This window comes from Aythya fuligula, chromosome 2 (assembly GCF_009819795.1).
Source record: "Aythya fuligula isolate bAytFul2 chromosome 2, bAytFul2.pri, whole genome shotgun sequence".
Taxonomy (NCBI): domain Eukaryota; kingdom Metazoa; phylum Chordata; class Aves; order Anseriformes; family Anatidae; genus Aythya; species Aythya fuligula.
In genome coordinates, this window is record NC_045560.1 from 33,727,941 (window position 1) to 33,753,515 (window position 25,575).

At 38.4% G+C, this 25,575-nt stretch overlaps 1 protein-coding gene across 1 annotated transcript in view; it reads right to left on the reverse strand.

Annotated features, from left to right (window-relative positions):
- Positions 1-10,215, reverse strand: part of RAPGEF5 (Rap guanine nucleotide exchange factor 5) — a 128,182-nt gene extending 117,967 nt beyond the window's left edge. Inside the window, exons 1-3 of the mRNA XM_032181219.1 lie at positions 10,101-10,215; positions 8,416-8,575; positions 2,870-2,936 (exon numbers count right to left, since the gene is read on the reverse strand). Coding sequence (XP_032037110.1) covers positions 2,870-2,936; positions 8,416-8,575; positions 10,101-10,152 — 279 coding nt within the window. The 5' untranslated portion in view covers positions 10,153-10,215. The remainder of the gene's footprint in view (positions 1-2,869; positions 2,937-8,415; positions 8,576-10,100) is intronic.
- Between the last annotated feature and the right edge of the window lie 15,360 nt (positions 10,216-25,575).

Below are 25,575 nucleotides of genomic sequence, written 5' to 3' on the forward strand. Positions count from 1 at the left end.
CTGATCTCCAACTGCTTTAATGCTGGTCTGTAGATACGGTTTTTCACTTCTGAAATGCTAGTCTGAAGAGTATTGTGAGCAGGATTCTGAAGTATGGATTCTTCAAGTAAGAGTGATTTGATTCTGTAGAAAATACAAGGATATTCATTGAGCCAAAAAGCAAGACAGTGTGAACAAATTTTCAGTCACGGCTAAGAACTTCATGTTTGGTTTCCCGCTCCTCCTCACAGGACTCTTTTTTTCTCCCCATCACAAATTCTAAGGCTGTTAGCTAAAAATATTGAGAACCTATACCTTGTTGAGGACAGCACTCTGCGGAACAGTGAAAGTTGATGGTTCAAAATGCCTTGAGAAACATGAAGGCTCTCCATAAAGTCTTAGTATTTCAGATCCCAGCCAATTGGATGGAGGAAAAGTGGGAGAACAATATTATATGCCATTTTCTCTTAGAGGGAGAACTTCATATACAAATGTTAATATTTGAAGGATTCTGCTCTGGTCTCAATTTTTTTGTGTGGCTGGGTTGTGTTTTTTTTTCTTCCTATGGTTGGACTAGAAAATCATTATGAGAGCTTGTAGGGTTTTCTGAAAAGACAGAAAATGAAGGGAAAAAAAAAAAAAGATCAGTCTTTTTGACACCACTGTGGCAATGAATGGGCCTCAGGCCACCTAGAAATGCAACTGCCTAATTTTTCTTCAGTTAGTTAGCTACAGTCATAAAACAGCTCATTAAAAATAAAACAAAATTGAAAATGTGCCCTGTTGCTGGAAATCACCAAGGATGTAGTTCAAAGTTTTGACCGTGCAAGATAGATGTAAAGTACTCTGAACTCACTGTCGATTACTCACGTGTTTAGGGATATGCATTTTCCTCAAGTGCATCCAGTAAGTTAGATCCAGTGCTTAAACTTGGCATGTCAATGTGTTTTGTTGATTACTTCTCTTTCTTAAACTGATAAAAATATTTTGTTCTTCTACTTTTGAGAGTGGATGCTTTTGAGGTATACTGACAATATTTGTTGTTGGTGGGTTTTGAGTGAGGTTGTGTTTGTTTGTTTAAAGATATGACTTTGCAATAAGTATTTTTCTATTTTATCTCCCAATAAAACTAAAAATGGAGGAAAGCAAGTCTGAGTTCTTTCTTCTCTCTTGTTCAGTGTCAGGAGAAAAAAAAAAAAAAAGTAGAAAAAAGCAAGGAATTTGAATATAAAGAAAATGTAAAAAAAAAAAAATAAAGAGCAGTTTACAAACCATAGAATCTTCTAATCTTACAGTTTAAATTATTTTGTTTAGTTTATTGAGCATTTAGAACCATTTGTCTTTACACAACTTAATACAAATTCTCTTTTCTTTCCCTTTTTCAGAGTTTCATCATATTACTTTATTAATTTTACTTTTTCTTTTTTTACTTACTCTTTTCCTCATGCTTTTCTTCATGAAAACTTTTTCACCCTGCCTGGCTCACTGTCATATCAGTACCTTCTCATGTACAGAAAACAGAACTAGCACTAATTCTATGTTTTGTTTATATTATGATTTAGAGGTGTTGAACCTTATTATCACAAAATCATCTGAGAGAGTAAGGAATTTTCTTCTTATGTCTAAGTGGAATTACTTGAACATCAGTTTGTACCCATTGCTTCTTGTTCTGTTGTAGGACACCACTGTGAAGGGGTGGCTCTGTCTTTACTCTGTTTCATCAGGCATTTATACCCACTGCTAAGATCCTCCCTGAACCTTCTCCAGTCTCTCAGTTTCTCCCAGTTTTCTCAGCTTTTCCTCTTCTGTCAGATACTCTAATCCATTTATCATTTTATCATCTTCATGGTCATTTGCAGCATTCACACTAGTATGTCCATGTGTTTCTTGCACTAGGAATCCAAAACTGGACCCAGCACTCCAGTTGTGCATCACCATTACTGACAGGAGGGGAAGGATCACCTTCCTTAAGCTGAGGCTATCACTTGCACTAATGCAGCCCAGGAGGCAGTTGACTTTCTTGGCTATGATGGCACGTTGCTAGCTCATATTCAACTTACTGTCCACCACAAACCCTTTCCTGAAAAGCTGCTTTTCAGCCAGCCAGCCCTCAGCCTGTACAGGGCCACAAGGTTATTTCTCCCCTGATGCAGGACTTTGCATTGCCCTTTGGTGAAAAGAGACTCCTGTTGGCCCATCTCTACAGCCTGCCAAGACCCCTCTGAATGGCAGCACACCCCTTTGCTGTATCAACCATTCCTCCCAGATTTGCATCATCTGCAGACTTGCTGATGGTACACTCTCTCTCATCATCTATGTCATCATATTACATGAGATCAAGTGAATCTAGTATAACTTTCAAAAGCCCAGTCTTCTTAGAACAGTGATTTTACATGCTAAAAAAGATGCATCAAATTCCAGCACAGAAAGGAAAAACTGTCATTTATTATGATGGAATTTACGGAGGCTAAACGCAGTTGGGAAGCCAAATCCCAAGATAACCCAGCTGAGATTCCTCAGAACTTATGACTCCCCTTGACCTCCGTCTCATTGTTGCGTTCACACTGATGTTCACTTGACCAAAAGGATCTGAGTGCAAGCTAGCTGGCAGAAAAAATCATCGTGATCCTCTAAACTGGCATTTCCCAGGCTGTGAAAGGCCTGGATTGTAAGAAAGCAGACAGTGATCCTTCATTGGACTGTTTTAATATCTGTAGAGTTACACACTAAGAATCTAGTAAAGCTTCCTCATTTCAATGACAAAAAAAAAAAAAAAAAAAAAAAAAAAGTAGTTCGCATTATAAACATCTGCTCGCTAAGACCTGAAAGGATCCAAATCATGATGATGTTTCAAACATGATCAGTACAAACTTTGATGTAGTGACCTTACCGCAGAAGTGAGACGAGCAAGAATTTCAGCATTGGTTTCTGTCGTATCTTCTATTTTTTGATCAGGCCTTAAAAATAAAAATAAGATAATATTATTTCTTTCATTCTGTTTCAACATCTTTTGATTCCTGAAAAGCACAGAACTGTGTGGCTACAGGCACTAGTGTGGAAGGGCTTTTGAGATTCTGCATCAAAAAGATAACTGCAACATGACAATAATTAATTGTGTCAGTAATGACAGGGTATACTCTTTGTCCCTTGCTGTCAAGAACTCTTTTGATTAAATTGTTAAAACAGTGAGAGAATTCTTCAGCTATAAAAACATGACGAAGAACTGAAGAACACAGGACCCTTTTGACTCATCTTTGCTTATTTGAATGCATATTTTTCTCTGCTAAAAATGTACACCATCAACAGAGCAAAGAGTTTTCCATCTGCTTGCTAACAAGCTTTGCTCAACTGTGGAGCAACACCTTCAATAGAATGCATGCTCACATAGATAAAAGCAGGCAACATCAAAATCAATACAGGACTTATGAAGTTTGATATTAAAAAAAAAAAACACACATGAAAATAATATATGTAAAAACCTATAAATTAGCAAACTAAAGCAACACCTGAGAACACTATTAGGTTTCATTTACGTTAATTCACAAGACAGAGGGACTTTGTGTCATTAAAAAGAATAGGGTGGTGCAGGAAGAACCCTTCTAGAAGCTGTCACAGAACTATGGCCCACATGGAGTAAGCCACACTAAAGTTGCTGTGGGATAGAACTGTTTTTCTTTAAAATAGCCCAATTCCCACCAGTAAACCATCTGTGAGCCTTTCAGAACAAAACAGATCAGAAGAAAGATACCAATATGATAGAGTTATTACTATGGGAAAAAGAAAAAAAATGGAGATTTTTACTTTCTATGGTTTTCAAGAAGTGTGGTGTGCCAGCAAACTGAGCAGATATGCAAAACTCCAGCTGCTGTAATAAGCATAAATCCCAGGTATTAACAGAAGCTTCTATATTTGGCTAAATTATTTAATTGCTCACATGATGTGTTTAGGGAGAGATCTCACAACATGTCTGGAATATGCAGCTGGTGTATTTGTGGTTCTTACAACCCATGTCCAAAAACTTCTTTACCAAATTAAAAAATTAAGGTCAGAAAGCAAAGAATGACGTATGTATTTGTTTAGGGGCAAGCATATTCAAAACACAATGGTAATTTGGATTAGAAATCACACTTTCACAACTGTCTATCCTATTCAAAGAAAAATGTGATTTAACATTTTAAGTGTTATAAACCACCCAAAAGAAATAAACAAACTGTTTCGTTTGCAGAGTCTGATTTGGTCTCTTTATAATTTGGAATGAGATGAAAATAGCTGACCTCTTTAGATGCCTGCATTTACCTACACATCTGATCTCTTCTAATCTCTCAGAACCTGGACAAGTCCAGGTTCTTCTAATTTGGAGGCAAAAGCCAGCAGCTTGGTACAGACACAGATACAAGCCGTAAACCCAGAAGAGCATACAGCACAGCTATTTTCATCTTGGGTTTTTAATCACTTCATCTTCTATTTTAAAGTACTCCCAGTATTCATCTGCATATGTGCATCAAACACTTATGGAAACACTAATGTACTAAAAATTATCATCAGCTTTCCAGAATCAGAGAGGAAGTGTATTTTGATAACCAAGCTAATGGAAAAAATAAGACTGAATGGATACAGAATCAGGACAGTTAGCACTTTTATTTAAATGGACCAACCAAGGCTTAGTAGGGCTGGTACTGAACAAGGGGTACAAAGCCCAGACAAACAAGCCTAATACCTGTACAGCTCAGTATAGGTACACTTGAGCAGAACAAAATGCAGAGATACTTGCCTTAGATCTTCAGGAAGGCATGACAGATAGGCACAATTATTGCCTACCTATGCACCACCTAAAATCGAATACATTGCTTCCTGACCTGCTGACAGAGGAAGCAATACAGCTGTGCCCACAGTCCCGTGCCCAGACAGCACCTCCAATACACAACACGTACTGCACACTGGCTTTACAATCTACCTACAATGCAAATAAGAGACCCAAGGATACTTGAAGGCAATTCACGTTCAGCAAAAGGTTTCCAGGAACTTCAAAAGGCACTGTCTAAATAAATATCCCATCCTGAACAAGTGGATTAAAAGCAATTTACTTAGAAAAAGAGGTTACTTATCTAAATAAATGCATTATTTTCAGTCAGAAGATACAAAATATAGTATAAAACTTCTGGAAAGAAAATAAACAATATGATAGAAAGGAGAAAAAAATCCCCTATTAATATTCCTTCAAATAATTACAAAAAATGTTGGATATATTCCAGTACCCAGAACACCCAATGCATTCTAGAAATGTGGCACTGGGAACTAGGTGTTGGTATAAACACCCCCTTTGATAAGAAGGAAATAGAAGCACATAAAGATCAAATGTCTGATACAATGCCATTGCAGTCAGTGGGAAAGAATTCAAGAGGCATTGGATAAGAGCCTAAGTGACTGCGCAAGGCTGCAAGGAAGTCCATGGCAGGGCTCTGAATACAGATCTTTTGTTCCCATGTTAAGCCAATATTCATTTCTTTTCCATTCAAGTAGAATTTGGCTGTGATTACCATCGGGTGTTTAATGACCCCAAGAGGCCTCAGCATCAGTCCCACCTCATCTGGCAGCATCTACAGTGGCTCAGAGTTGTGAAACACACATAACAACATCAGCCCTCAGTTTAGCACGAGCTGCTGAAATATCCTCCAGACCTGTCTTTTTTTTCATGGGAGATTCCTGCCCAATGCCATGTTTAATACAGGCAATTTGACACTGTCAAAGGGCAACAGGGAGCATTTCCTCGGGAACTGCAAGCACACCTCAGCATGCAAAGTACTATTTTAATTGCTGAACATGCTCCAGTATTACTTGGAAACACTTAATACTGCCCAGAAACAAACAAATCCATTCAAAAAAAAATCTGGACAGGAAGGCAGGACCAGAGCCCTGCCTGTTTCCAGAAGTGCTGAAAGAAGCCTCCAGAGCTGCTGCTGTCTAATCAAGTCCACAGGCTGCTGCTGGGTGAGCAGGTGCTCCTGGGACCCACCAATGCACCCAGAAGCTCAGGCACGTGCAGGACTGCTGTCTGCCAGCTGCAGAGAAGACAGCTCATCTAGTACCTGGGCATGCTGCAAGATGTCCAGCATTGCCTCCTGGTACACAAGCAGGCAGTCACTTCTGATGAAGCAGGAAAATAATTAATAACATTAAGAATTTCTCTGTCCCTATGTACATTTGGAATTAATGCTAACAATACAGACTATACAGAAAACGCAACAGAAAAATGAATACAAAAATACCAAATTAAAAGAAAGACAAATCATCTAATGGTACGAAAAACAACTTATGAATTTATCTGAGAAGATGAACACTCATTGCAAGGAATCACTTCTTTCTTCATGAAGAAAGAATATATGGGTCTATTTTAACTTGGTGAGATAACTAACACACACTTCTTCACATCTATTTTCTTTCAGATAGTGTTTTAGCAGTTCATTATTTGCATCAGGCATAGAATTCTGAAACTGGAAAAGCCTCCTTTCCCTTTAATATCACCTTCCCTGGAGACTATAACATTACTTAACATTCATCTCCTTCAATATGTATTTTAAAAAAGGCACCCTCACAATCTGACAAGTAAAACCTCCAAAAAAAATAATTCTTCAGTGATAGTGTTCCCAAAAGGAATCCAACTTTGACTAAAATTTGAATAATGTGAGCGGAAGGAGCTGGAAAGGTACATTACTGAATAATTGTTCATTTCATGTAGCAGGGAGCAGCCTCCACTTGAAATGACAGTTTCACTGGAACAATAAAATAGCAAAAGCAGACTGTAAAATAGGGGAACTCTCTGGCCAAGGTCAGCATGCATGACACATTTTTAACTCAAAACCTGAAAAGACTTCAATCTATTCTCTTACTCAGCCAGCATCCTTCATGTAACAAATCAATACAAGCTATCTGGTTTGTCTTTTTGATGCAAAACCTTTGTACAAGTAGTCATGAATCATGAAAAGTTACCTGATTTGCAGTGAAAATGAGGAAAAACATAAATTCTCACAGAAGTCAGGATGAAATTGCACCAATATTTAAGGAAAGACCAAACTGTTTAATGCCATATTAGGCTGTAAGACAAGAATTTCTATTTCCAAAAATATTCAAAGATTTTGTCCCATGAGTCATCTGCTTAGAAGATCACATTCAACCCCCTGTTTTTGACAATTTGAGAGCCTTGTCACTTGTCTTTACTCACTTTACTCACTCAAGCTGACCAAATAAATGTATTTTCAGGGGAACCCCCACTCCAGAACTGCTCATTTCGTGTTGGTAAGGGCAGTCAGCAAGAGGGGTAGGGATCAAGTTTCTGACCTGAGCCAGGTAGAGAAGTTACTGAGATTTTTTTCAGTCAGCTCACCACACTTAAGGCTCAGATTGAACATCTGAATTTAAGTAACTGGAAGTGAGATACTTCAGTGACTTTGCCTTTATACTCCTTTTAAAGATTTCTGTTAGACATATTTGAGAGAACGTGTTTTTTTAAATCTGTGTAGAGAAGAAAAATACTGGCAGAAAAAATTTTGTCTTTGGCATCAAAGAAAAAATAAACCTCCTGTTGCCAGAGTAATAATTCTCCACAACATAAGTATCATGTTTAAGGCTTCATTATGCTAGCGACAATGAAAGAATTTAACCCAACATGTCTACGCTGGCCAGCTCCTGCAGCTTTGCCAAGGCATGAGAGGTCACAAGCCTCCAGACCTCACTGATGTCTTTTTTTCCCCTCTGCATTTTGGCCTCTCACTGTGGAACAAACAAGTATGGTTTCTTTCTAGCTGCTCTAAATAGACAATGTTTAGAGTGCAGCTGTATCGGCACAGGGGGTATGTTAACAACCAAGAGTCAAGTCTAAGAGCAGATATATAGGAAGGAAAATTCTTAAATGGCATATTCTGCATGAGGAATGGCAACAAGAGACTACAGGGCACTGACAAACACACAACAGCAAACTAAAAATCAGATAACTGAAGCTACCACATTCTTAATCATCCTCTCTATCTGATAGCTGATCCTCACCCAGGACGAGGGCATCTGGTCTACTATAGTCAATCAGCTGCACAATATGTCTGCTGCCAAATTAGTGCCAAACCTCCAAATGCAAGAGAAGACACCCAAAAAAATAAAGCAACTTGCCCAGGTAAAAGAGCAAGCTACAGTCAGCAAACTAGTACATAAGGACCACAGTATCTCAAAAACCCCAAGTTGAATGCCCTCATTTATCTAGCACCCAGACTTTCTCAGATACTAATCACAGTGCAGATCACAGAAAAGCCCACCTCTTCAAAGTTTGGCAACCCTGAAAAGAAAGCTGACTCACTTGTATGGTGGCTGGGGCATAAACAGTGTCATTATAAGGCAGTTGCTTACAAAACAGTTAGCAAAAGTTTAAAACAGCTGCATATGCCTACTTACATGTCAATCCTGGGAGGAGCCAATGGCAGTAGTTGAAGTAGGAGCTTTACACCATTCTTCCAGCATTCCTCTTTCTCAAATTCACAGAAAAGGTAGGTACATTCATCTGCTGAGAACTGGTAGAAAGCATGAGCATCTTGAAAATACAGTTGTCTGTCCACTGTTTAAAGAAAGAAAAAGATATCCTTTAAACCTTTTGCATTTGAAGGCTGTGTCCCAAACACCTTCTGCATTGCATCCAACTTTAATTCTGATATGCACCACTACACAGGAAAAAAGAATCACAAACAGTATAATAGCAATCCTGCCTTCCAGTATTAATTCAACGCATCTAAACAGAACAATACCAAAAACTCTATGTGAAGATCTCCAGGTTCCTGACACTAAAGCATTAAGACTGCTGAGTAATCAATTTTGAAATCAGTTTAGAATTGGGGGGTTTGGCTGGAAGAGAAAAAACCTTTCCCTTGTCAAACTTCTAAGCTTTGATTTCCATTAGCTTCTAATCTGTTCTCACTAATGGCCAGGCACTAGTGAACAAAGTTCAATAATGCAGATGAAAAGATGAAAAGGGTACACTAGGCTAAAAAAAAAAAATAATAATTTTTCTAGGTTGAAAAAGGATTAGAACAGTTTCATGTCTAACATTGTCTTCATAGCACACTCAGAGATTCACCACTTTTAAAGCCACTCAGCTGATGCTTAGCACATCTTTATCCTGGCCTCTGCACAAATTCAAGGATACTGGTTCTGTAGAATAAATCCAGGTAAGGTAACATAGTTATATTAATAGCCGTCATCTTCCCTGGCATAACTGGGATTTAACTGGATTCAAACAACAGGTTCCAAAGCCAAAAACACAAGTTCCTACTGGGGGAGTCACTGAATCCTTGTTGATGCCACATTATCAGATACACCATCAGTGTAGCTGTAGCAGCAGAAAATCTTGAAGTATACTCTGTGTGCAAGCTGACACTGAGAAGTCTCCCACAACACCTCTCCCTCTCACAAGGAGGAAAGGAAATTGTGTAACACACCCCAGGGCTGGGAATGCACTGAGTTAAGCTATGCAAGTAGTTACACCTACAGTGGTACTGTAGTCCCTCAGGTTTCCAGATGTTGGTTATCCTTGTGGTTATAACCAATGACATCATTTGGACCATACCCTTAAACCTGGGGTGGAAGGGGAGGCAGCTGGGAAGAACCTGGCATGACAACCGCTTCAAGGAGCAGAACGCTCTCACAATCCATTGTATTCTAAAACTATGGAAAACAGAGAGAGGAAGGGGAAATCACTAATTGCTAGAAAAGTCATCTGGCAAATCTGTGATCTACAGTGATTAAATAGCTGCTGTCTTCTGAAAAAAATGTAAGAGGTTGAGGAGAGAGGAAAAAAAGGCTCAAAGAGACATGCACACTAGCTGCAACTTGGCAGTATGCAATTGCATATGCAAAAGCAAAAGGAAGGAACTTGCCTAAAAAGAGAAATTCATCTTTGACATTTATGAAATGAAAGGTCACAGAGGTAAGCCTACTGAAGAGGTAGTAAAATAAACAAGTGTAACTAAAAATGGATCAACTTGCTTTCCCCCACACACACCTTCTTCCTCTCCCATAAAAAATAAAAAAGAATATTACCACATGCAGAAGAAACTGATAACGTTCCTTACACTATCAACACTGACCTGATAATATAATGCCCATATCCAGAAGCAGCTGCCACACTCCAACTGCCATAGATCTGCACTTAACAAATGGGCAGTGCTCCAAGAGCCAGTCTACCAGTTCTGATCCAACACAGCTCCTCCTGAAAATAGACAAAGCATTTCTGTAGCATAAGATGCAATTAAAGTTAGTTAAAATGTAATTTCATAAAACAGTGTGTTATTTTTTAAAAAGAGGTAGTCCTTTTGTTCAGCAGAACAAACCCCTTTTTCTCAATTACTGTTTTAGGTAACCCTATTCATTTCAAGGAAAGGAATTATTCTGTCAAGTCTCAGGGGCACTTACAACAAGGAAACTCATGTTAGAGAGTAAGTTCCCTTACATATCTAATTCATGTAGCACACTTCACAATGTAAAATATTTTTATCACTTTGTGCTGCATATAGTCTTCCAAAGACACAAAAGAACTAAATAAAATCCAGCTTTTAGCCTCAAGATTTTATTTCCTTTCAGAGCATAGGCATAAGCAACACAACTAAACCCCATACATGCAAGACCTTGAGAGTTGCTCTAGGATATACTTCATCTTGCATATGATTGGTAAACTTTTCTTTTTAATTCTTAAGGAAAAGTAACTTTTTCCTCAAATATGGATATAAATAAATGGTGTTACAATAGAGACCTACATATTTTGGCATAACTGAAAATAGGAGAAAGCATTTATACTGCAGTGTAACACAAACACAAAATCACTTCGTTACAGAAATATTCCATAAATTATATGCAAAAAGAAAATCACTGTAACTAAATCCTAGGAATCCAGTTAACCTCTTCTGTAGCTCCAGACTAGGACTGAATTTACCACTCTTTTCAGCAAAATAAATGCCATTGTATATGAAACTGTAAGGAATTAAATTAATGGACATACAGACAGGCAGGCCATCACTGCTTTCTGAAAACTGACAAGGTAACATAAGAAAAAAAATTAAAACCTCATATTTTAAGAGAACATTTTAGTTTCTTAATAACACACACAAGATCTTACTTAGAATTTAGTCTCTTTTCAAATAAGATGACAGACAAATGCAAATAAAACCCATGCAGTTGATTAAAATGAATGATCTTCGGTTACCTGCAAATTCCAGTAAGGTACACCCTGTCTTTAATCAGGTCAGAAGCTTGTAGTGTGAAAATATTCCTGAGGGCTCTCCCAGCACAGGAGGAACTTTCTCCATAAATCTGAATGAAAAGAGAAATAAAAAAAAACACTGTAACAAACAAGGATTTATTCCCATTGCAGTAAATTGCTTTGCCACTGTCCCCTCCCTCCCTCTGAGCTATGACTTCTCCCCTGATAAATGACTAGCAAACTGTCAAAGCCTCATAGAAAATGCACCCCAACTTCTGCCATACCTACTCTCATCTACCCCCATGGGCCAGATGACGTACGTCTGCCTAGAAGAGCAGAGATTTTACTATCTGCCAATTTTACCTTTGAACAACAAATATGCCTAAATTAAAACAAGTGTCATGCTAGTGAAGAAGAAAGACTTAACCACTGCAAAACCATAAATACAGTGGAAATTAAAATTATTCCACATGTATTTGTGTTAAATAATTGAATACATACTAAAATACCATTTCATATTTTTTTCCATTTTGTTTAGGATCTTTGTGGGTATTCTGTAACAGCTACAGGTCAGGTACTTTGCACCTTGCTGTGAGAATGGGGTCCTTAGAATGGCTACAGGTTTTGATTCCCCCATGCCCTTACACCTTAAGGCTGCAGGTGGGTCTATCAAAACAGGACATAAATTCCATCTTTCCTAAAAGCATGTTCCACCTGGGTTCCACAGACTACTCCTTACTGACAAGTTTAACTCCAGCATACATTTCCACATTTCTTCCCAGTACCAACAAAACACAGCAGTACCACAAACTACTAATTTGAAAGAAAAATCATGTCACAGTTTCACCTCTTTTGGTTCTTATGTTTTTGAATCTTTCAAGGAATAAAAAATAATCCTGAGACAGTGAAGTCTCATGAGGTGCAAAAATAGAGATCTCACACTCTAAAATACTGAAAAACTGCGTTAAACTGGGAAAATAGTTTAAATGGCTAGAAAGCAAGTTCACATCAGACTTCACAACAATTTTGCTGGCAAATTCAGTAACAGGAATTAACAATTTCTAAAACACAGATTGTGATTTGTTAACTTGATTTAACTGCAGGCTACATCTAGAAGTGTCTTCAAAGCTATGACTAAGGGGTTGAAATAAAGCAAAGATATTCCTAATACATTGCTATATGAAATGGAATTAAAATGAAACTTGACAAGTACCTTGTTTGAAGGAGTTTCCAGGTATGGATTTGAAATTCTTCTGGACAGGGTCTGTAAGACAATTTGGTAGTTTTTTAGTTTTGTTAGGTGAAGTCGCCAACTAAGACATTTTACGTTAGGAAAAAAGCTTGGTAAACTCACTTCTGAGTTGTTTGCTACTTTTACTCTGGATCTAGTAAAGAAGCTTAGCAATAAGACGAGTTCTGTAGAACTATTTGGGTGAGGAAGGACCAGAAACGACAGTGAAAATTTTCAAGACAAACCTACAAAATGTGAAGTGAAAATACAGTACCATGAAAGCAGGATGTACTAGAGGAAGGAAAACGTAATTGTGTGGGCCTTAATACTTCTTAAAACAAACAAACAAAATTCAGAAAATACACCTCAGTTATAGAACTTCTTAAGGAACACCACTCTTCTTAAATGAAAATTTTAATTACAGGGAAAAAAATTACCTTTTATTAGGATAAATGAGGAATCATAAGGTGACAACTAGGAATGTATCATTGCTATAATGGACATCAGCGTTACCTCTGTCATGCCACATGTTGCACTGGTAACAGCATCTCAGAAATGGATGCTCCAAAATTAGAGGGCATTCAAACAATGATATTAGTAAGAATAATAAAGGATTTGGATAAAGATTAGAAGAGAAAGAAAAAAAACTATAATTAATAACCTTTAAAAGGTGAGATTACAGGAGAAATAATGCCATTATACTAAATAATGAAATAGCACAGAGAAAAGACAGATTTTGTGTTCTCTGTTTTATATAAGGTGAGAATAACAGATCACTAGGTGAAATTAGAGAAGTTTCATATTTGAAGAGACAGAAAGGAAAATGACAACTCTTTACCGCTGGGAAAAGCAAATGCCAAAGTCTTACTGGCATTCAGTAAAGATCATTGATTCAAAGTTATAAAATTAACTGTGGAATTCTGGAGATAAACATCCATGCAAGAGTCAGGTTATCTCATCCATATTCACCATGGTACTTCCATATCTTGTCAGTGTTGAAAGACATGACCTGGCCTACTCTGATGCTTACTGGTAATTCCTATCTCACTACAAGCTGTACAGTGCACAAATAAATACTGCCTAAAAGAAGCCTGGAACTGGAACAGAAGAAATCGTGCAGGTGCACTGGCAGAACAATAGGAGGATTGTGTGGTGCTTGCTCACATTATTCCAACTTGCAGGCAAGATAATTAATTCCTCACTTTGAGAAGGATCCAATTCACACATGGTACATTATAATCGCAGGAAAATCATCCTTCACACACCATAAGAATTACAGAATCCATATTTCAGTAAGGCCACCTGCTTTCCACCCTGCCCCCCATGTTCTTGGTACTGTATTTTTAGAAAGGGAAGGGAAGTGACAAGGAACCACATAAGTATCAATCAGTGTTTACCCTTCCATGCCCAGCAAAAATGTTAGCATAGTTCCATGCATAACAGCAGACCCATACAGAAATACTGTAACATAAAAGCCTGATTCCCCTCGCCCATACCCAACAAATGTGTCATAAGACTGCAACGGTGCCTCTGGCCTCACTTACTCTTTCTAGCAGACATGTCATTAACACCTCGATGTTACAGCAGCCTTACATACCGACATTTCAATTGATTTGTGTCCAAGCTTTTCATTCAACAAGCCTCACTTATTACAGCAGCACGTCCAAGTTCAGACATCGATTTCCCCCCTCCCTGCAGGCTGGCACTAACACTTATCTGCAAGCCAATTCCAGTGATGCTGGTGGGAACAACAGCCCAGCAGTCTGGTTTTGTGAGGAGGAGTGAGTTGAGACCCCCTGCCTCTGCTGGGCTCTCACCACTGGCCTTGTGCCACCCGTGCCACTTGTCAGCCTGGCTCACTAAAGAGGAGGGCAAAAACTCAGTAAAAAAGGACTGGAAATAAAAGTATGACATTTCAGTAAGTTGGAGCAGCTCACAAAGTGTTGGATGAGCTCCAGAGCCAGAGTAAGGCTGCATAGGGGAGTCAGTAGAGATGAGGGGAAGGAGGAAAGGGAAGGGCAGCAAGAGCTCCCCTGTCTGGCAGCAGGGAGCCTGACCCACTCAGCAGCTGTGGGGACCCCCAAGCTGGGTCTGCACACCTCCCCGGTGCTTCAGACACAACATGTGCCCAGCCATGTTTCATCTGGGCCTGCAGTTGCTCTCTCTGGGCTAATTTCAAGTGAAACTGGTACTTTTACACTTCCTGCTTCACATCTGTTTTAAGAGGCTGGACTAGGTCCAAATTTGTCCCTTTCTAGAGCTTGCTGCCCTAGCACCGAGATAACTAGTTTTGTTTATGCAGCACACATCAGTGGGCACTAATGACATCCTATGAAGTGAAAAAGCACCAGGCAGTAAAACTTTGACTTCCAGTTCAAAGTCAGACATTCTTTTGGGTTGCACTTACTAAGCCACTACACACAACAAGTCAGTTCACAAAAAGAGAGAAAATGGCCATGAGGGCAATGTCCCTTTTTCCACCAGACCACAGAAGACCTACAACATCACAAAAACTGAAATCATGTTGCTTATGTACTCAGCTGTCAGAAGGTGGCTGGAGCTATGAATTACTTCCAACGAGTCTGTAAAAGATGACTCAGGCTGAAAACTAATAGAGCAAAAAAGTTTTCTAATTTATCCTCCAAACCACATGGTGCTAGTTCTGGTGCAGGGGAGAGAGAAGAAATTCACAGCCCTGAAAGAGGAGAGGGACAGGCAGGACAATGGTTTCTTTTGGTGGTAGCCTGAACCCAGATCAGCCCAGAGTAAGCATAAAAACAGAGCCTAAGAGGGTACATTTATGCATATCAGGCAGGAACATACATACCTGAAATTCTACAAAGAAAACAGAGATTGCATAGGAGAGCCACAAGACCCCCAAAGAAGTGGAAGTGGTGTTCTGGAATAGAATAAAAGTGATCTCTCCTGTTGATGCTAGCAAGGAGGAAGCACCACTCCTCCCTGAAGGTATTTAGTAAATACAGGCTGCTTTTCCCAAATGACTCCCCACCACCACCACAAACATCAATTCAAAACACATTTGCAAATAACTCTTAGAATGAGCCAAAAAGTGCTTTTAAAGCAAATTCATTAGCTGTCAAGTGAACAACTTGTCCCTAGTGACAATCACCTTGGAAGAGGCACCAGGGCCTGTGCCAAGAGACACGCTGCCAGCTCAAGGAGAATCTGCACCAAGCCACGAGGCAGGGAAGAGATGGGGACGTGGTGGTACATTTGGTCCTGTGATGGGGAAGGAGCAGGTCCAGAGTGCTGGGTGCCCTCTGGGAGGGCTCTTCTATAGTACATGAGCAGGTGTACATAGGGGGCTTCAGGTTCCCCATAGGGGATGCCAGAAGGAGGAAACAGGGAGATGAACCTTTGCCTGGGTGAGCATGAAGTACAAATAGGGCATTGGGACTGGCAGCCCATCTTGAGGGCACAGCCTGCACAGGAAAGGAGGCTCAGGAAAAGGTTTTAGAATAGTACTGCTAAGATCCACATCTTTTTACACCACAGATAACATGGTCTGAAATTGGGAAACACTATAAAAGTTGTTGCTGTGATATTTAAAACCAATAGAAACACAGGGAGCAGAGCAGATTTTTAAAATTCCAGCTAGATTTTTAGAAGCAGTACCTAATTAAATGACTGATGCTACCAAGTATGGCCTATACCTGGGTTTAAATTTATACAACTTCAGCTGGACAATTGTTTTCAAACAAGCTGAGAATCTCTCCAATTACATAAAGTTAAGCATGTGAGGTTATTGATGACAATAGTTTAATATATGAGCAAAATCCAATTTCTGAAGGGTTTGGAGAAAAATTCCCCCATAGCATATCGTACAAGATAAAGTGTACTAATGAGAGCATGTTTCAGTCTTCATTTGAAAGATCAGGCATTGCAGCACTGTGAGATATTGTGTTAGTTCTTTATATGACAGAGTATTGAACTGGCTCCATGACAGAAATTCCCTATTTATTTCCTAGAAACTGGTTAGCATTCTAACCACAGAATAAGGATACTACAGAGCATGTTCTCAGTCATGCCTTTTGGGGATACATTTGAATTTTCTCATAGTTTTTAAAATCTGGGATTTTGATTTGGCTTCATCCCTACTTCAGATGATGTTGTCTACTAGCTGCTTGTGCTTTCCCTCCTGCCCAAGCTGTTCCAACAACTGCTGATATTTCTGCCTTTGCCAGCAATGCAGTCGTGGTAGCATCAGCGATGCTCCATACATCTGCTAGCAATTTAATCCCCATCATGCTCAGAAAGACACAAAGCAACAGTGCTTGACGCTTCAATTCAAGTGCTTTCCTCTGCTGGGATTTAGTACAGTGGTAGCAGCCAGCAACCTGTCTACACTAGAAGTCACACTAACACTACAGAAGAGGCCTTGGAAATTGTAGGGAAATAATAATTACAAATACAGGATTCAAGGCCTTTCTTCTATTCTGGTATTCCTGCGCAGCAAGCAAGAAAATAAAGCTTTGTGTCTTTTATATTAATTAAGGAATTGTTTTTTAAAGTTTATTTTTATTAATTAAGATTGTTAAATATTTAGAAGAAGGAACAGGGGGATTTAAACCTGTAAGCACCTTTAAACTTCAAAGAAACAAGGACAGAATCAGTGTTGTTCCCCCAGCAAATTGTTTAAACTTCCATTTCAATTTTTTCAAATATTTAGCTTTTCACCTAGTTGTATTACCAAAATCTGGATTAAGAGTTTGCAGTCAACAGTCAAATTTTAATAGTTTGTGGTTTAAAACATTCAAATATATTTGTCTATTTGATCAGGCCTTAATCTGCGAACATACCCATGATCATCTTCATACTGATAAGCAGTTCTTGATAAGCAGTTCTAATAACATTTGTGTATAAATATAAGAAAATGAGTGTTTGTAGTTTCAGGGCTTTATCAGTATGTCCCTAAAGAATTTAGTATAGTATTTTGTGCATTCCAAATTGGATTACTCGGTGTGCTTAAAATTAAATAAATACTTCAGTGCTGTACTCTATCAGGGCTTATTTCCCTAAATATAAATAGCCTGAAAACAAAACAAAACAAAAAATTAAAAAACACCACACACCATCAAATTTGGAAACACATGTGGTGTATTACAGACTACCTGGTAATGAGATCATTTCTATTCCCTGAAAGGGGGATTTCTGCAACTGCTCAAAGCCTGAATCCTAAATTGACTAATGTGACCACAAAGGAAATTATACATTCAGATGGATTTCGAAAAAACATTTAAGCATCCAAGCCTAAAATGCACTTTCACAAGTATTCACACTGGAAAGTTCTCACATTCCAACCATGAGAGATAGTGTATATAAAAAGATCACAAAGCTGAATCCAAATTCACTTACAAAAACAAACACACGTTTGTGCTTTTCTCTCTCCACTAATCATTCAAATCTAACACTGCTGCTCAGGAAAAAAAAAATAAATAAAAAAATCCAGCAGGGGTATTTATTAATTTCCCTCAGGCTTCTCTCCCACTCCACACAATTCAAAAAGTAATTATTTTTTTTTCCTACACAGATTTCTTTCTCTCATTATGAACCCTGAAAATGAAATATCCTAATAACAATAGAAAGGACTGTAAATGTTCAACTGATGAAAGTCAGTATTTTTTTTCCCCCCTTCTAAAAAACTGATTTGCTCAAAACAAGCACCTAAATAATAAGTGAATTTCCATTCCAGCCCTGATATGAAAATGAATCCTGGCAGAAGGCTGGGCTATACCTTCCTGACAATCTATCCCCAACGTGCAATACAAGAAGGCAGCAATTTCTGTAAGAGTAAAATGCTCATTTAATCCAAGTGCTTGGTCATTCCATGCAAGAAGGGGGGAAGGGAAAGAAAAATCACTGCACAGTTTGTGTTATTGCTTGGCCGACTTCACATTTTTGCATTTGATATCACTCACTTCTATAGGGTTTCTGAGCAGAAATTAGATATAGGCGTTGTGTTTAACAGATTAAATGTTACTGCTGTTTGACGGTGGCTGCATATAGCGAGTATTGTCATGAATCCCAATCCGTTTCCATGTGGCAGCAGATTTTTACTTGTGGTTGCTAAGGCACTGCAAGCAGAGTTGGTTCTGCAGATAGCTGACTTTCAGCAGATATCGTTCATAGGAAATGTAGAATATGCCTGACCTTCTGCCAAGTAATATCATAGCAAACAATCTTCCCCACTGCTCTTCTCAAAAGACACCATCAGAATCCATGGATAATGAAGAACTAATGGAACAACTTCCCACATTAATATTAAAGATGAAATATAAAATTCTTTACAAAGGAAATTGCTTTGATCTTCTTAAACTTCCTATACTTACGTGTATCAGAAGAAGGTCAAAAAGCTATCAAATAAAACATCTGTATTCAGCAAAGCTTGCAATTTTGGGTTCCCAGGTGAGACCGAAGAGCTCTCTGGACACACCCAAAGGGGTCATTAGTGAAAGGAAACTGAGGAGTGCTTTCTCACCCGTTTTCTGTACAAAAGGAACTTGCACGAATCTGAATAAGTTATTTCACAAAAGGGAAGTTTACTAATCATGCTTCGTTCTTGCCTCCCCCAAAATGAAAGAACTGAGAAAAAAATGGTTATTATTTATATAGACAAACAATGCTCTTCAGGTTTACACACTTATTTCTGAGACAACAGCCATTATAGGAATGTGTTTAGAAGCATCTCTGCATTTTCCAGTATATTTCCCACCAAGATAAGTAAGATAAGTATGGTGAGATGTAACTAACAAAAAAAAAAAAAAAAAAAAAAAAAAAAAAAAAAAAAAGAGGTTATTTGAAGCATAGAAAATCTTGCACAAGACAGTCACACTCGAAAACTTTTAAAGCCACCATATCCTAACAAGGACTATAATTTACTGCACAATAGCCAATTTTGTTTGCAAAGCCGTTTTCTTTACCCAAAGTAAGTTAAGAATAGGAATAAAAAGTGACAGAAGAAAATACAGAGGGATGGGTCAGTTGTTCTTTCCTCTTTCCTAGTCGTATCATTGGAGGAAAGCCCTGGATAAATCCAGATTCAGGAAGCCATTGATAAGTGCCTGGACCTCCTCTGTACCTGTCCTGTGCCTCAACTACAGCAGCAGGATGCTGCCACTGAAATCAAATCAGTTCCAGAGAAATAGAGGAGTGGTGAACCATTGGAGGGAAATAGCTGGGCTTGTCAAACTTTATGTTTCTTACAAGAAAGGAGACAACCACTCTCCTGGTGATGATGCAGTTCACAAAATGATGCTGCTGACAAACAGGTCGTGTGTGCCTCTTCTCTACTTCTGGCTGCCTCTTCCCATCCCTGCCACCCTTCTGCCTTGGGCTAGCCCTCATGTTTGTGAAGCCACTTACTCAAACAAGCCAAAGTACTAGTGGCTTAAAACTGGCTTAATGAGTAATGATTGATTTTAAACCTGATTACCTCACTCTGCTGTGAGCAAGACAGGCAAAAGGGAGCACAGGCAAAAGCAGTGGGATGCAGAGGGAGGCAGGAAGGGACAGCTGGGCTCAGAGGAAGCACTTGTTTATGCAGAATTAAAACTGTTCAAGGAACTATGGCATGAAAATGCCATAAACCCTTAACTTCTAATAAACCCTTAACTTCTCTGCCCTGTTAACATGAACAAAATTCAAAGGTGTCAGAGCAGAGCACTAGTAATGGGGAACTTAACCTCCCACCTGCATATTCACATGAGTACATCATTTAAGTAAAACAAAAAACTCACCTCTAACTCCATAAAGCTATTGTAAACTGAGTATGCTACAAGTACAGTTTACAACATAAAAACAGAGCTTAAACGTTTGATATTCTTTCTTATAAAAACAGTGATTTTTTTTAATTTATATGCTAATGCAATGCTTGCAATGAGCATTTTTTTTAATATGAAAAGCATAAAATCAGTTTTACTGTTTCTATGTTTAATATAATGTTCAAATATGCATAATACCTTTAATTGACTACTTGTGTTTCTTCATTAATCTAACTTCTTTATTGCAGCATTTTTGTTCCAGCTTGCAGTTTCAGTAATACCATTCATTAATGTTCCCTGAAATGCTTCCCAATACATTTCACTCTTCCTGGCTGTCAGCATTTTACAACAAAGCAGCATCCTCCCTTTTTTCAGTACAAAACAGGTGCTGTAGAGTAAAAATTGAGCAATATCACTGTATTTATTTCTCTTTAAACCTTAGCACTTCATACACAGAGTAGATGTTCTTTGTAATCTACCATCATGTTCCAGACCATCAGCATCTGATTTGGTTTCAATCTGGAGTATACCACCAAAGAGCAGGTGGGTATTTTTTCATTATTATTGAAATATTATACAACAATTAATATTTCTAAAGTGGCACGTGTTATAATTTAATAATAAATTATTTGAAACCTCCAAAAGAAAGCACGCTGGATATTTCACACTACAAATAAACTATGTTCCCAATTTCTCTTCACAGAGATCTGAATGAAGATGTTAACAAAACATTGAAATAAAGATCAGGAGTGGGAAAGTGTAGATTGAAAAGCTCTACATATGCAGGCAAAGTATCTCTGATGGCACATTTCTTGTGCTGCCAGTGAAATACTTTCTCATGACATTTCAAAATAAAAAATAACAACAAAAAAGGCAAAATGGCACAACAGCTTGGCAAAGAAATTCTGCAAGTCTGACTCACAAGCAAACAGTAGTAAAATAAATTTAGGAAAAAACAAGGTAAAGGATTTCATCATTAGTATGGAAAAATGGCATAATGGAAGAAAAATAAAGATCACTGGTCAAAAATACTGTATGGCCCCCACTTTTACAGAGGTGCATCCTCTGAAAGCACTTACCTCTGTACAGCTCTTATTTTCAATCAAATGACTTCAGACAACATCTCATTTAGACACAAGCATCTATCTAGTTTATTCTCACTCTGTGTACTACTCTACATGCAAGTCATATAATAAAAATGTTGAATTTATCCTAAATTTGAGAATAGAATAAACAGGGGTAGGGGAGAAGGACAAAGGCTTAACAACATGCAGAACGTAAGTACTCAGAAACTCAGTTAACACAATAATAAAAAACAACAAGGGAAAGGTGCATATCCCAAAAAATACGTACAATATATGCAAGCTCCTTACCTCCCCAAAGCTGCCATGTCTCTCAGAACAGCTATATTAAAACTCATGTACCGTCACCTCTTGAGACATGCAAATCTTATCTATGTTTTCATCAATGCAAATACTTGTTTGGGTTATTGACTTTATAAAACCAACAAACGTTTGTTTATACATTGATCAACTCCTTAAACTGTCACACTTGTTCCCCTTGTTATTTGTTGTCCCAGCAGTATGGTTAAAACTTAGAATGACTGAAAATTAAAATAATCATCATGCTCACAATAGTCAGACTATTGCTGTGTATGTGCAAATAGTACAGAGGTTCCTGCAAATAAATTTTCAGGGAAAAGGAAGAAAGGGGGAAGAAAAGCCTTGCTAACAGTCACCTCTATGCCCCTGCCTCCTCAGGGGGGTGGATTTCAGAGTCAGAGAGGGCTGATGCATTTCATAGTCATTATAACTGCTATTTGTAACCTCCCCTGCCATCAGCCTAACCTGCCAAAACAAGAAAACCCATTAAATTTCATGGTGGTTCTTGGAGGATGCAGGGAAAGTCTGAGAAAGTGGCAGCCATTCTATGAGGCTGGCAGATGTTAGTTTTGCAGAGCTGAGACCTACAGAAAGACATTCTCTGAGATTACAAAGTGAGCCACCAGAATCATGTAGAACTTCCCATGTAGAACTTAGCAGCTTCCTACATGACAGCCCTGTGACTCTCTCCCTTGTCCTGCACTACTGGGTTTCTGTCTCTTGCATTCCCTGTCTGGTACCAAGGCCTTCGTCCCAGTGGACAAAGATCATGTAAACGAGTAAGGTACCCCTGCCAAGAATAAAAGTTAGCTGCAGGTGGATGGAAGTGCTTATTCCCCTTTATTTGTGGGTCATGAGATCATCTCTGGGACACAGAGTAATTTTGGGCACTTTAGCACAGGAACACATTGACTACCAAGAACAAAACTTTCAGAGCACTTGTTGTGTGAGGGAACTGGGTTGGTCCAGCCAGAAGACAGGAGTGCAAAGAGGGCTCTAATGCCACCCTCCACTATCCAAAAGGAGCTACAGAGGAAACAGAGCTAGAGTTTTCTCAAAGGTAGACACTTTCCTAGACACAGCATTTTAAAAAAAGGGCTCTGAAAGTGACACATTTTTACAATAGCCTTTCACCAACGTTTCTCACCCCATGTGCCAGGTCTCACCTGCTGAGTGTGCTGAGGGTCACTGTGAAAGGACCTACCTCTGCTATCCACACTGCTGCAGATAATACTGGTGCCAGAACTCTGCCTTCAGCAGCTCACATTTGTCAGAGATTAAATATAATAAAATTTTAAAGCAGACAATCAATTAAAGAGGTGATTTATCTCACCCATCACTTACAAGACCCATCATGCAGATGTAAGTTCTAACGCTCCCTCTGTGGTGGTATCTGATGAAGTTGGCAGAGTTAGGTAGCTGATTCTCCTCATTTCAGACTCAGGGGCATCTTTGTGAATTGCCCTGGTGACCCTGCTGCAAGGATGCTCGCCTCTGCCACAAGAGTTGTAAAACACAGCTGAAGGGCAAAAATATCGAAAGTTGCTACAGCTATTTCAGTGAATGCCTGTCCACAGACACAGGAATAAAACTTCAAATACTAGCAAATATTCAGCAAACCAACTGTGAACAATCCTGACAGAATAAATAGCAAAAATGTCAATACGAAGTATATATTATTGAATAAGAAAATCCATTAAAATCTTAATTTATTCAAAAGCAATTTACAAATAAAGAAACAATTTTATAGATTTCAATAACTACAGCATATTTAATGCTTGACATACAAAAAGACAGAGTTAAAATTCCATGCTTTCATTATGATTTATGAAAATAACTTGCAGTAAATTGCATCAGTTTAGCTTATTATTTGAAAAATGACTATATTTGTGATTTTTTTTCCCCATGAGCTGCACATAAATAGTCCATGAATTACATTACAAGCATATAGAAGTATGTTTTAATGGCCCTGTTCTTCACTATTTCAGAGAGCCCCGTGTTTACCGCTGCCTGCAGGATACATAGGTCAAAAAGTAATTTCCCAAACTTTTTTTTTAAAGTAGATTGCAATTATTCCTTTCAGGTACAAGATGCATGTTCTACATTTGCTAGCTGAGGCACCTAAACAAAAGGTTGACATTCTTTATTCCTCACTCCTGATAAAAACTGATTCTCTGATTTTGCAGTGACTGACCTATTGAACAAAACACCAGACCATTCGGTGCACCTCTGCTTTATTCCTGCATCTCTCACTGGTACCAGCTTTCTACATGGGAAGGCAAATGACTTGCTGTGGGACCAGCGATGATCACTTTGCATTTCAAAGCACTTTTAGACAAAATAGTCAAGATCAACTGTGTCAAAGGCTCAAATGAAACTATCAGCTTTCACTTTTCTTACTTTTTAGATTTGCAAAGAGTAGGAGCGGCCTCCAAGCCATGTGAACGAGCTACGATTAAAGGAGCTCACATTATAATCTTAACAGTTGGAAAATCTGCAGTTGTGTTGTTTGTGTTGGCAGCAGTCTGCTACATGACCTCTGGGGAACAATATTAATTTCACTGACAGTAGCTCTTGGCACAAGTTGGTGCCAACCTGCTATGGACTGAATAGTGGGAGTTCTTAACCACTTCCAGAAGAACAGCTGTAATTTACTTGTTTGTCAAAAAAAAAAAAAAAAAAAAAAAAAAAAAAAAAAACTATTGAAGTTCAACTATTTTAGTTTCACAAAGGAAAAAGGCTTTGCTATACAAGAAGCTTAAAAAGCATCCAATACACAAGGAAAACAAATACATAAAACAAGAACTGTTCCCTTGAATCACACAACTTCTATGTAAAGTAGATCCAAGAACTCCTCACCTGCTCTCTACACAGCCTGTGCTCTGTTAGACATCTGTGACCAACACCCTCGAACACCATGATTACACTGACCTTATCACACTAACCTTTATAACATCATTTTTTTGTGCTTGAAAACCTTTGGTTTGTCAGTCCTGTTGAAGCAGGAATAAATGAAAACTCAAGTGCACTCCATCTCCAAAGAGAGACTTATTACCACTGAGATGAGGAGAGACTTGAAAAACAGGGCAGTTCACCTGTAATTTAATCCTGAACATACAGTATCTAGAGTAATTTGTAATGTAATGTGCAATAACCATAAGGATAGGGTTAGAACATGAATAGCAGTTTAACATACATGAACTACTAAAAGCAGCTTAGGTAAATTCAGCTTTCAGTAGACTTTGATCAGAAAACAGCATAGATGAAAGGCACAAATGAGTCTTGCAAATTTCTGAGCATGGAAAAAAGCAGCTCAAATGCCAAGTACTTAATGGATATAAGTTTTAGTTAAGTATGATAACATCATATCCAAATCATGTAAGTGACATATCTTGTGCTTATTAAGTTATTAAAGTAAAAGATGTGCTCAGCACCCCCATAATGTCACATAAACATTTCAGACATTTTTAGATTGGGATCATCTTCACAAATACAGGTTCCAGGTTCAAGGACAAAAAGAAGTCTCTGAACTTAGGCAAGATTTCTGCCCTAAAGAGGCAGATTTCCCCGATGGCACTCCTTACCCTTAACTTTAATTACCTGCCTTTCTCCTGAAGTATATTTTTATTTTCATTCTTTATTCATATAACATTTTCTGCACACATTTCAAACTACTAAAGCACATGGGTATGTCATTTATTTATGTTACATTATTCTGAATTTACTCACTGTAATGCAAAATTACATCTTAAAGACAAAGTCCTTCCTTTTGGTGCTGTGAAAGTCCATTCTCTCTGCAGGAGGGCTGGGGACCTCTTGAGATTTTCCAGCTGATAGCAGGGAGTCAACACCTTGAAGACCTTGCTCCAGCAGGAGACATTTGAAAAGATAAGGGATACACTCCTCACAAGGGTTCCCCAAAGAACCCTTACGAGGGCTCTCTGCATTCACCATTTATTTTCTACACAGTAT